This window comes from Microtus pennsylvanicus, chromosome 12 (genome assembly GCF_037038515.1).
Source record: "Microtus pennsylvanicus isolate mMicPen1 chromosome 12, mMicPen1.hap1, whole genome shotgun sequence".
Classification (NCBI taxonomy): Eukaryota; Metazoa; Chordata; class Mammalia; order Rodentia; family Cricetidae; genus Microtus; species Microtus pennsylvanicus.
Genome location: NC_134590.1, coordinates 3,725,768 through 3,738,357, shown reverse-complemented (window position 1 = coordinate 3,738,357; position 12,590 = coordinate 3,725,768). Strand labels below are relative to the sequence as shown.

Genomic DNA, 12,590 nt, shown 5'->3' with positions numbered 1-12,590 from the left:
CCTCAGGTAGATGTATGTTTGAGAGTACCCTGGGCTACAAAACCTCAAAACAAACAAAGCAAAAACAAACAAAAAACTCACACATGGCGAGTGACCATAAAAACATCTTTGATGAACTCATTAAGTAAGATTTATGGATGGTGTCTTGCAGTTTGTATTGCTCCAAAAAACACCGTGAGCAAAAAGCAAAGTTAGGGAGTAAAGGGTTTATTTGGCTTATACTTCTACATCACTGTTTATTATTGAAGGAAGTCAGGACAGAAAGTCAAGCAGGGCAGGAGCCTGGAGACAGAAGCTAATGCAGAGGCCATGGAAACTGTTGCTACTTATTGGTTTTCTCATCATAGCTTTCTCAGCCTGCTTTCTTATAGAAGCAAGGATAATCAGCCCAGGGGTAGCCCCATGAACAGTTCCTACAACTGAATCTTATGAGTCATTTCCACAACTAAGGCTCTTTCCTCTCTGGTGACTCTGGTTTGTATCAACATGTCATAAAACAAGTCAAGACAGTCCAATACTCTGTGGTGATGTAATTGATCATGAGTCTTGAATGAGGACCTTGGCTAAAGTTGTAGTAAAAAGGCAGGTTCTGGTGATATAAAATGGTTCTTGTGACATTTCCTGGGTGACTCTGGATCTAAAAGTCACATAAATTCTGATTTAATTCAGTGATATAAAACTTGGCAAGAGGCTCTCCTGAGGAACATTGCTGAGACACAGATGTTGGGGTCCTGCCTTGCACATCAGTATCTGTAGAAAATGCCCACTCCCAAATGTGCTAGTTCCCAAGATCCTTTGCAGTCATAAAGATTACAGACTATAGTTTAGTAGCTGCTATATCTGCACATTCACAGGTCTTTATTTCCCTTAGGTTTCTATAATTTATATTAACTTCTTCATTCAATCTTTCTCCATAACAGGATAGTATTAATCACTAATATGGGTGATTTTTAAAAATCTTAAAAAATGATGCACAATGTAACAAAAAAGTCCTGTTTGGCTCTTGGTTCAGACTCGTTGTGCCCCTAGCTCTTCCTGTTGCCCCTTTCAGTGTTTCTGCTATCCCATCTGCATTCCTTTCTGACTCTGTTGATCCACAGACTCTCTAGTAGAGATCCGGATCTGGCACACTAGGCTAGTACTCAGGTAAGGGACCTTCATCCTCCTTCCTGTCCTTAATTCTGGTCTCTCTAGACTTACCCTTAGCCCTGCTGAAGCCCTTCAACATGGGCCACCCCAATCACTAATTCTATTAGGGGCCCTGTCTTTTGTTAATGACCCAGAGAACACCTAGCTTTTTCCTGTCACCTTGTCAGTATTACCTTTCAGCCAAGTTCTGTTCCTCTGTGAGTATTGCTGAATTGCAGAAGAGCCCTTTAGCAGGGTCCTTACAGTTCTCCCAATAGTCTGGAATATATGGACCACATAGCTGCCACACCTGGTTAGGAACAGAGTGAATTACAATAACAGAAATGACACAATACCCACCAAAAAAAGACAAGCCTGGATAGTTACATCACGGAACACTTCAAATATTGAAATTCCAGATTCTTAGATCCAAGTGCAGAAAATGCAGACATAACCAACAAAGACAATGCACATCTTCCAGAATCCAGCAACCCTTTCAAAAAAACCTGAAAACTGTTCTACCACAGATCCAGCTAGAGGACTCTTGTATATAAATCCAAAGGACTCTACATATTACTACAGAGGTACTTTCTCATCTATATTCTCTGCTTCTCTGTTCATTATAGCCAGAAATTAGGAACAGCTTTTGTAACTGAAGACTATGTGTGTGTTTCCTGGCTGACCAGATCTGAATAATCACACAAAACTATATCAATTACAACACTGTTTGGCCAGTAGCTTAGTCATCTTTCCAGCTAGTTTTTATATCTTAAATTAACCTGTTTCTATTATCCTGTGTTGCCACGAGGATGTGGCTTACCAGGCAAGGTTCTGGCATCTGTATCCTTTGGCAGCTACAAGGCATCTCTTTATTTCTCTCTCTCTCTCTCTCTCTCTCTCTCTCTCTCTATATATATATATATATATATATATATATATATATATATATATCTGTTCAGATTTCCTGCCTGGCTTTACTATGCTAAGCCACTGGCCAAAATAGCTTTATTCATTAGCCAATAAAACATTGCATGTACAGAAGAACATTCCACATCATCTTCCTTTTTCTTTCTAAATAAAAAAGGCTTTAACTTTAACATAGTAAAATTACAGATACAAAACAGTTTTCAAGCATGAAGTATAGTTACAATTATTAGTCCATTTACATTTGGCAAATTAAGGAAAATACTCTACCATCTATTCTCTATTTATGAGTCTAGAGTTTTATATCTAATTTATCTTTTATCATAACTATGAAAACTATAACTATCCATCTTCAACTCCATCAAAAATTCCAGAAGGATATATTATTACCTAAGTAAACAGGAGGCACATTGTAAGCAACTTCCAAAACTCTAGAATTAACAAAGACATCTCACTGCCTGGAAGGTCACCCAAAGTTCTTCTGTAACATTCTTCTGTATGTTCTTCTGTAATAGCAGAAGTTCTTCTGTAATAGCATAAGCTATTATTGGTATTTGTGATCTTAGCCATTCTGGCAAGTGTAAGATGGTATTTCAGAGTCATTTTGAGTTGCGTTTTTCTGATGGCTAAGGATGTTGAACATTCACTTAAGTGTCTTTCAGCCATTTGAAATTCTTCTGTTGAGAATTCTACATTTAGATCTGTATCCAACTTTTAGTTGGATTATTTGATATTTTGGTGTCTAATTTCTTGAGTTTTTTATATTTTTTGGATATGATTCCTCTGTCTGATGTGGAATTGGTGAAGATCTTTTTCTATTCAGTAAGCTGCCTTATTGTTTCATTGACTATGTCCTTCAATTTGAGGAGGCTTCTCAGTATCAGGAAGTCCCATTTATTTACTTTTGCTTTCAGTGTCTGTGCTGCTAGGGTTATATTTAGGAAGCGGTCTCCTTTGCCCATGCATTAAAAGCTACTTTCCACTTTCTTTTCTATCAGTTTCAGTGTGGCTGGCTTTATATTGAGGCCTTTAATACATTTCAACTTGAGTTTTGTACGTGGGGATAGGTATGGTCCTATTTGCATTCTTCTACATGCTGATATAGTTATGCCAGCACCATTTGTTAAAGATGCTTTCTTTTTTCCACTGTATAAATATTATCTTCTTTGTCAAAAATCAGGTGTTCATAGGTGTGTGAATTAATATCCAGGTCTTCAATTTGATTTCATTTTTGGTCAACCTGTCTGTTTTTATGCCAATACCAGGCTGTTTTCATTAGAGCTATAATAGAGCTTGATGTCAGGGATGGTGATGCCTCCGGAAGTTGTTTTATATACAAAGTTGTTTTGGTTATGCTGGGATTTTTGTTTTTCTATACAAAGTTGATTTGAGTATTGGTCTTTCGAGATTTGTGAAGAATTGTGTTGGGACTGTATTGAATCTGTAGATCGCTTTTGGTAGGATTTCCATTTTTATTATGTTGATCCTACCTATCCAAGAAAATGGGAGTTCTTTCCATTTTCTGATATCTTCTTCAACTTCTTTCTTCAAAGATTTAAAGCTTCAACCTATAGCAGGGCAGAATATAGCCAGGTTGGAAGAGATATAGAGAGAGAATAGGCAGAGTCAGAAAAAGACACCACAAAGTTGCTATAGGAAACAGAGACCCCAGAACCTAACCAGAAAACCACAAGCCTCCTAGTAAAATATGAAATAATAAGAATGAGTTCATTGAAGATGTAAGAGTTAGTTAATAAGAATCCTGAGCTAATAGTATAAGCAGTGTTTTAATTAAATGGTTTCTGTGAAATTATTTCAGGTCTGGGTGTCCAGGAAACAAATGCATCCTATATTAGTGGAACCCATAATGTCATCTGGTTTTGGTCATGGTGTTTTATCAATATAGAAACTCTAATTTACACACCATGATATTCACAAAATATTCAAGATATAGAGCAAATTATAATAATACTCATGTTATAAGGGGAAAAGATTCTTCCATTAAAATAAAGCTGTATAGCTGATTTTAAAACGATACTGCACTATGTCACCATATGCTAAATAATATGACAAATCCAGTCACATGGGGATACGTTCAGACATCTCCTAGGCCTCTTTACTTCTAACAGTTTATTTGTTAATGAAGGGATCTTGATGCAATGTATATCTCGTAATAGATCCCCCAAATCTTCAGGAGTATTAATAGGAAAGTTGTGGAATGTGAATATAGTATAGAGTTTAATGAACAGTGATGTCTCAATGTTAATGGCAGCATTTCCAAAGTACACTGACAAAATATGGGAAAGGTGCACACAAGTGCTCTCTACACTGTCTTCCTATGTTGTAGGAGCTGCGGGCTGTGTTCCTGCCTCCCCAGCTCCTGGTCGCCTGGCTAGCTTATGCCCCGAAATAACAACACACAAACTGTATTCATTTAAACACTGCTTGGCCCATTAGCTCTAGCCCTTACTGGCTAATTCTGATATCCCGATCAACCCATCTCTAATAAATTGTGTAGCACTGGTCTTACTGGGAAAGATTCAGCATGTCTGACCTGGCAGCTTGCTTCATCGCTTGCATCTGCCTCAGAGAGCAGAGCTATCACGTCTGCCTGGGAGAGGGGAGCATGGCGTCTCTGAGCGCACTTCCTCTTCCTCCCAGCATTCTGTTCTGTTTACTCCACCCACCTATGTTCTAACTTATCAGGGCAAGCAGTTTCTTTATTTAATTAACCAATGCCTTCCTCCATCATTCCTAAATTTCTATACACTTAAAATTATTTGAAAATTAAATTCATTAAACCATGTGCTGTGGGATACTTATGTAACTCATGCATATCAGGAGGAAGAATCAGGAGGACATGGATTCCAAACAAGTTTGTACTAAGGGCAAAAGAAGGTATCTCAAAAAATTAAATATGACTAGATGAAAAAGTGGATGAAGAACTTAAATTCATGCCTACAAATGTTAGCAGACAAACTGAGCTGTAACAATGCTCTGATGGCAAACAGAGATGGGTACATTGTGTCATTTCAGAAGCAACAGGTGGAGACAGGAAGTCTTGAGTAGAGGGGCATGTCTACCTCACATATGTTAGTCAAAACCCATTTCCTAACCTAGAGTGGTGTTCATAATGTATCTTGTTTAAAATAATTCACCAAACTGTACTTAATTCTTTTTTAAACAAATTTTCCATGTAATATATTTTGAGCTTATTCTTTCCCTTTCCCTAACTCCTACCAGATCCTTCCCACCTATCTACCTACCAAATTCTATGATAGTCTTCTCTCTCGGCCTCAAAAAATTAAAAAAATCAAAACAAACTAAACAAAGACAATAAATACCAAAAACAAAACAAAAATTACATAAAACCCGCAAGAATTATGTTTTGTGTTGGCCAATTAATAACACAAAACTCCAAACATGCAATTTTTCCAGGCATAGGTCCTGCTCTGGAGTATAGTTGATATTCCCAGGGATTCTTTATTGGAGAAAACTGATTTTCCTTTTCCAAGCAGATACCAATTAGATATAACTTCTGGGTTTGGTTGGGACTTTGTGTCCACTTCCCCTGTTCAGTGCTGGGATCGTGTCCGGCTTGAGCTGTGCATATCTTTGTGTGCTTCTGCAATCTCTGAGTTCATATGTGTATTAGTTTCATTGTTTCTGAAAGATGTTGTTTCCTTGGTGTCATCCACCACCTTGGCTATTAAAACCTTTTTACCTTCTCTTCTGTATATGATGGGGATGGCGCCAATTGAAATAATCCCACACTAGCTCGGTATTTAAAGGGGAACTCAGAGCACAACAGGGAACAGGAACAGAATTAAGCATCCAGGTTTGAGATGGGTTGGGAAGAGAGCATGCGGGCAAGCTCTATTAAATGTTTTTTAATTATTTTATCTTAAGGAGTTTATGTCTTGTATTAGAAATGGCTTTGCTAGGTCATAATAGGAAAATAACTAAGACTAGTTAGTATTTAACCGCACTGAAGGCGTGAGAAGGAAGATAGTATTACTTGAGTAGGCAGGAATAACAATCAAGCAGCTTTTAAAATGTATAGCAAATGACAGAGACAACTGGCTACCTGGGCAATCACCCAAAGTCTCATTTGCAGCATTGGATAAAACAACTTTGACTAAGGAGGCCTAGAGTAACTGACAGATGATTTTTAGAGACAGGAAAGTTTTCATGACCCTCTTACCCTGTCTTGGTAAGGTTTGGCAGTCTTTTTTTCTGTATCCTGTTTGTCCAGTCCAGACACCAAGTATTTTGTCACTGGTTGATGCATGGGCAGTTCCTTGCCCAAAGGACAGTTTTGCCAAGAAGTAAACAAGCTCCAAGGGGAGTTTCTTTGGTGCTCAACATTCTCTCAGGAATAGATTGGTGCTGCCAGAAGCAATTGTGTCTCATGTCAACAGAGCTGTAAGTTATTTAAATGTCATATTTTGGTATGGAAAAATTGTATTCTGTCAATTATGTTTTAAATAAATGCTGATTGGTCAGTAGCCAGGCAGGAAGTATAAATGGGGCAACCAGACAGGAAGTAGAGGCAGGGAAATGAGAACAGGAGTATTCTGGAAAGAAAGAAGTTCTTTCCCCACTCTTTCCCAGACACTGAAGAAGCAGGATGTGACCTTACCGGGAGAAAAAGGTACTGAGCCATGTGGCTAACATATACTAGAATATATGTTAGCCATGTGGCTAACATAGGTTATAAGAGCTGATATGAAGCCTGAGCTAATGGGCCAATCAGTTTATAACTTATGAAGACTTCTGTGGATTTTCTTTGGGACTTGCCAGTTGTGGGGTACCGGGCGGGACAGAAACCCCAACAAGCAGGCCCTCATGTTACAATATTTCACAGTTTTTTGAAGTTTTTGGTGATTACATATCTATGTAGAATACAATATCTGTGTTTCTAAAGAACCCAATTAGTCTAAGTATTACAAACATGGATGATTATTGATCTATAATTTTCAATACCTATATAGCTTAAAGACTAAGACTTCATGTTAAAATATTAAACAATTTGGTCCTACCTGGTCCCTTATTAGCTGCCTACCCTCTGTGGTTATTCAGATTGAAGCACACATGTCTAAAAATTAAAAAATCAAGATCACATATAAAACAATATTATACTTTTGGGGGTCTGGGTTACCACACTCAGAAAAAGTGTTTGTAGATGAATTGTTTTACTTGAAAATTCCATAGTTCATTTTTTTCTAAACAGCCGAATAGTGTTCCATTCTGTAAATGTGCCACATCTTCAGTATCCATATGTCAGTTGATGGACATCAAACATGTTTCTAATTTCTGGCTATAGTGAACAGAGCAGCAGTGAATACAGATGAGAAGAACACCTCTATAATAAATGTAGAGTCCTTTGGATCTATATCCAAGAGTTCTCTAGCTGGATCTTGTGGGAGAACAGTTTTCAGGGTTTTGATAGGGTTGCTGCATTCTGGAGGAGGCATACTATTTTGGTTGGTCATGTTTGTATTTTCTGCACTTGGATCTAAGAATCTGGAGTTATGATATTTGAAGTGTTTTCTGCTATACATATCTGGTCTTGGCTTTGTTTGGTGGGTGTTCTATCTTTTTGGCTGCTGTGTCCAACTCTGATCCTAGCCATGTATGGCAGCTCTGTAGTTCCAGACTATAGTGAGAATTGTGAGGTCCCTGGTATAGAGCTGTTCTGAAAGTCAACAGATACTCACAGTGGAACAGAAGAGCTTGGCTGGAAGGAAATAGTCTAGGATGGAAGGAAAGAGATAAGAGTTCTCTGGGTCATTACCAAATGCCCAAGTACCTAGCAGATGGACACAGTGTGTGTGGTGACTCCTGAGGACAGGCTGCAGCAGGACTGAGTGTAAGTCTAGAGAGGCCAGAATGGAGGGCAGGAAGGAGGATGACTGTCCCCCACCTGAGTACTAGCCTATGGTGGCAACTGCAGCTCCCTGACAGAGTCTGTGGCTCAGCAGAGTCAGAAAGGAATGAAGATGGGATAGAAGGAACACTGAAATGGGCAACAGGAAGAGCTAGGGGCACAACAAGTCTGCACCAAAAGCCAAACTGGACCTTTTGTTACATTGTGCATCATTTTTATGATATTTTTAAACACCAATATTGCTGATGAGTACTAGCCTCTTATGGAAAAAGACTGAATAAAAAAGTTTAGAATATAAATTATAGAAACCCTAGGGAAATAAAGATCTGAGAAGATGTAGATGTAGCAGCTACTAAATCATAGTCTACAATCTCTAGGCCTGCAAAGGATCTTAGAAACTAACAGAGTGAGGAGTGGGCAAGTATCCCATGAGGCAGGTTCTACAGATACTGATGTAAAAGACCGGGCCCCAACATCTGTGTCTCTGCAGTGTTCCTCAAGAAAGCCTCTTGCCAAATTCTAAACCACTGGGTTAGCACAGAGTTTAAATGACTTTTAAGATTCAGAGTCCCCCTGAAATGTCACAAGCCATTTCATTTCACCAGAACCCTTTCTTTATAGTGCAGATTTAGCCAAAGCCTCCAATCAAGACTGAGCTATTACATCACTACAGAGAAGTATCCACCTGTCCTGGCTGGTTTTATGGAAAGTTGACACAAACTAGGGCCATCAGCAAAGAAATCTTAATTGAGAAAATGCCTCCATTAGATCCAATTGTAAGGCATTTTCAAATTAATATTCAATGCAGAGTACCCAGCAACTGTGGGTGTGGCTGCTACACTGGGCTGGTGATCCTGGCTTCTGTATAAGAAAGATTCTGAGGGAGTGATGTGGGAGTCCCTCTGTGTGCCGTGATTTCCATTAATGAATAAAGAAAATGCTTTGGCCTGTTGATAGGGCAGAACGTATGTAGGTGGAGAGGACTGGACTGAATCCTGGGAGAAAGAAGGGTGGAGAGAGAATCCATTGAGCAACCAGAGACAGACGTGCTGAAATTTTGCTGGTAGGCCATGACCTCGTGGTGATATACAAATTATTGGAAATGGGTTAAACTAAGATATAAGAGTTAGCCAATAAGAACTTAGAGCTAATGGACCAAGCAGTGATTAATAAATATAGTTTCTGTGTGATTATTTCAGGGCTAAGCATCCAGGATGTACAAGCAGCCTCCTCCTAAAAAGGAGGCATGTAAAGAACCAGTAAGCAGCACCCCTCGATGGCCTCTGCATCAGCTCCTGCTTCCAGGTTCCTGCCTGTTTGAGTGCCTGTCCTGACTTCCTGTGGTCATGAACAGGGATATGGAAGTGTAAGTCAAATAAACCCTTTCTTCCCCAAGTTGCTTTTTGGTCATTGTGTTTCATTAAAGCAATAGAAACCCTAACTAAGACACCATAGACAAATCTTACATAATGAACTCATTGAAGGTGTTCTTAAGGCCACTCATTATATGTAGTCTTTTGTTTGTTTTGGTTTTGGTTTGAAGTTGTGTCTTTTTTAGCCTTGTGGAGCCTCAAACAGACTGACTACCTGAGGATGACCTTGATCTCCAGATCTTTCCACCTCCCAAGTGAAGACACTATAAGCATGCACCACCACACCAAGTTCACTGATTTTTTAACCATAGAAGTAACATGGGTTTTTATAACATATTTTAGAACCATGTTTTTTAAACAGAATCAATACATTTTAATAGACCAGATAATGGCCAATGGTGGATTCATTTGGTGGATGATAGCTTATGTTCTCACTGCAAAGATGAAGATGTAAAAATGTAAAAAATGTAAGGTTTTCTAGGACATAGTCTCCTTTCCCAGGTAAAACAACTTTTTTTGTTTCCTCTCATGATTATTTATCAATGAGATGAATTAACATGCAATACTTAATAACATTGTCTTGGTGCTTAGACCCTTTTAATTATAATTTAGTCTGTTACTATTTCGTGAACTTAAAATAATAACCATTGCTGATTTAGAGTCAAACAGAAACCAAACAGGAAAAGGTCTTCATTAGATACTGTACACAAGAAGTTCCTTTTTTATATGTATAATTTTTATTTTAAAAATGTGACAATTCCATATATGTATAGAATGAATTCCAGCTAATCTTACTCCCTCCCACCTTTATTTTTTCCCTTCCAACCCCTTTAAATACCCTCTTTACAAGTCTGTTTCCCACATTCATAAATTTGGATTTTGTCTCGAGACCCAGAGTTTAACCAGTGCTGTCTATGTGAATATCTAATGGAGCCTAACTGTCTCTCCTCTGAGTATACATGTGAAATCAACGATTGCCTTTCTCCTATAATCTACCACTAACCAACAGCTTAGCATAATGGAGTATTGTCATGTTGAGTCCCTCTGTGACCCTTGCTGTGTTGATGAGGGACTTAGTCTTATGCAGGTCACCATAGATGTGAGATTGAGCAGGGTTGCCAGGGCCATGTCATGCCCACAATGTAGCATTCCCAGCTGTTCTTCTCGTCTTCTGACTTCTCTTCTCTTTACACCCCTCTTCCGCACAGTTCTAAGCTTTAGAGGGGGTAGTACAGGTGTCCTGGTTAGAGTTGAGCACTCAAGTGTCACTTACTCTGGTCCCTTGAACATCTATGAGTCTCTGCATTCAACACAGTTCGTTACACTCAGAATCTTTCTTGGGTAATGCTGGCTGTAGCATGTGTCCATGAGTAGAAAGGTAAATATTTAGAGGACAGAATGAGACTGCAGCTCTTTAAATAACTGTAGAAAATTTTTACTATAAAACCTGGGTTGTTGCTTTTTTTTTTGGCTGAGTTTACAGAAAAATAAAAACTTTTTAGTTGTTATTTTTAAGGATAATTCAAAGAAAATGGGAGAGTGATTTTAAAATACCACTTTTTCTTAAGAGCTAACAATTGTATGTAGGTAATTGATAAGAGCAAACTCATTATACAAGCTAAGGCCACAAGATTCTTCCAGAATCCCCATGAAGAGAGACTGATGCTCCGCATTGTCAAGAATTCTTCTCCAGTACATCTGTTAGTCAACACACAAAAAAAGAAATGTCAAAGTTTATTTATACACTCACCGTTACATGATTTTAAAAACCCATAGTTCCAACATATCATTTACAGTTTCTTTTTTGTATTTAATTGGTTGTAGTAATGATGTACTTACAATTTTGTTACATATTATGCCAATTTAAACTACTTGAATCAGGTACCTTAGTTAGTATAAAAAACCATCCAAAGAGGCATAGCTGTAACATCCATTTAAAAGCAGTGGAAGTAGGCTCAGTAAACTCAGGCTTAGTAAACTTAGGCTTAGTAAACTTAGCTGTGCCATTCATTTCTAAATCTACAATGCTGCTCTCTTCAAAGGGCAAAGGCATGGATGAAGTATTTGGTTTCTCTTAAGTGGAAAACCTCAGGTATATAATGACACACAGATGCTCTAAGAGATCAAAGCTTTGTGTGATTCTTCTGACTCACACACAGTCATGCAAAAGAACACAGCATCAAATTCTAGACCAAGGGCCAGAAGAGAAGAAGGGTTTAAGACAGAAGTCAGTCAGTTTCTATCAGCTCCTGTACTAAGAGAATGGTGATAATTATGGATGCTCAGCTATGGAACATCCCCAGGAACCCAGGACTACAGTCAGAGGCTGGGTAGCAGTTGGAGCACAGAATATTGCAGGGGCCTGGACACAGGTTAGAAAAGCAGCTGCTGCCAAAAGTTCTGGATACTCTACAATACTTCCTGTGTATCTCCATCACTGTATGTCTCTATCTTCGTGTGTCTCCATCCCTGTGTCTCCATCCCTGTGTCTCCATCCCTGTGTCTCCATCCCTGTGTCTCCATCCCTGTGTCTCCATCCCTGTGTCTCCATTCCTGTATGTCTCCATCCTTGTGTGTCTCCATCCCTGTGTGCCTCCATCCCTATGTCTATCCATTCCCTTGTATTTCTTAGGATTGAACAGTTCCAAAATCCACTTCAAGGGCAGATTCCTCCTTCCTCTTGTGAAGACAATCCTTTTGTGATAATGAGGTCTGTTGTTGATGGCTGTCCATAGTTTCACTTTACCATCCAAGTCTTCCCGACCAGACACTGGTAAGGAATTTGTATTTCAAGGATGACAGGAGAGAAGAGACATGGAAATAAAATAAGAAACACCCCACACTTGTTTTCTTATCAGTAATTCAAACATAAATTTGGCTTACTATTATTCATTATTATTGTGAGCATTCATGAGAGGTTTAAGATATCAGCATATTATTCTCTCATTTATATATCAAAATCAAATCAAAGAAAACAATCATAGAAAGTAAAGGTGTTTTATAGCATCAGACAAAAAAAATATTTCCTTCTCGATGTGGAGACACAGAACTGGCTTACAGTGCAGGCTCCTCCTAGGACAGATGAGACAAACTTGGGAAACGGTTGCTTGGCAAACCAAGCATAAATGAAAGCAAACTTTCTCTGTCCATTTATCAAACATTGTGTTGGAATCTGTACCCTGGATAGGGAAGTGGCCTTTGAGCTCAGTTCTTCACGCTCTACTGGTTACTAAGGAGTGCTTTGCTTCTGTATACATGTTGTCTTGTTTCTATGT

At 38.7% G+C, this 12,590-nt stretch overlaps 2 protein-coding genes across 3 annotated transcripts in view; both read right to left on the bottom strand.

Moving 5' to 3' along the window:
* Window positions 1-12,590, bottom strand: part of LOC142832680 (ATP-binding cassette sub-family G member 3-like) — a 158,955-nt gene that overhangs the window by 98,885 nt on the left and 47,480 nt on the right. The gene's annotated exons all lie outside the window — the stretch shown is intronic.
* LOC142832679 (ATP-binding cassette sub-family G member 3-like) overlaps window positions 10,082-12,590 on the bottom strand; it is a 49,989-nt gene continuing 47,480 nt past the window's right edge. For both annotated transcript variants that reach the window (XM_075943359.1, XM_075943360.1), the window contains exon 16: window positions 10,082-11,013. In XM_075943359.1, the coding sequence (XP_075799474.1) occupies window positions 10,827-11,013 (187 nt within the window). In that variant the 3' untranslated portion in view covers window positions 10,082-10,826. The remainder of the gene's footprint in view (window positions 11,014-12,590) is intronic.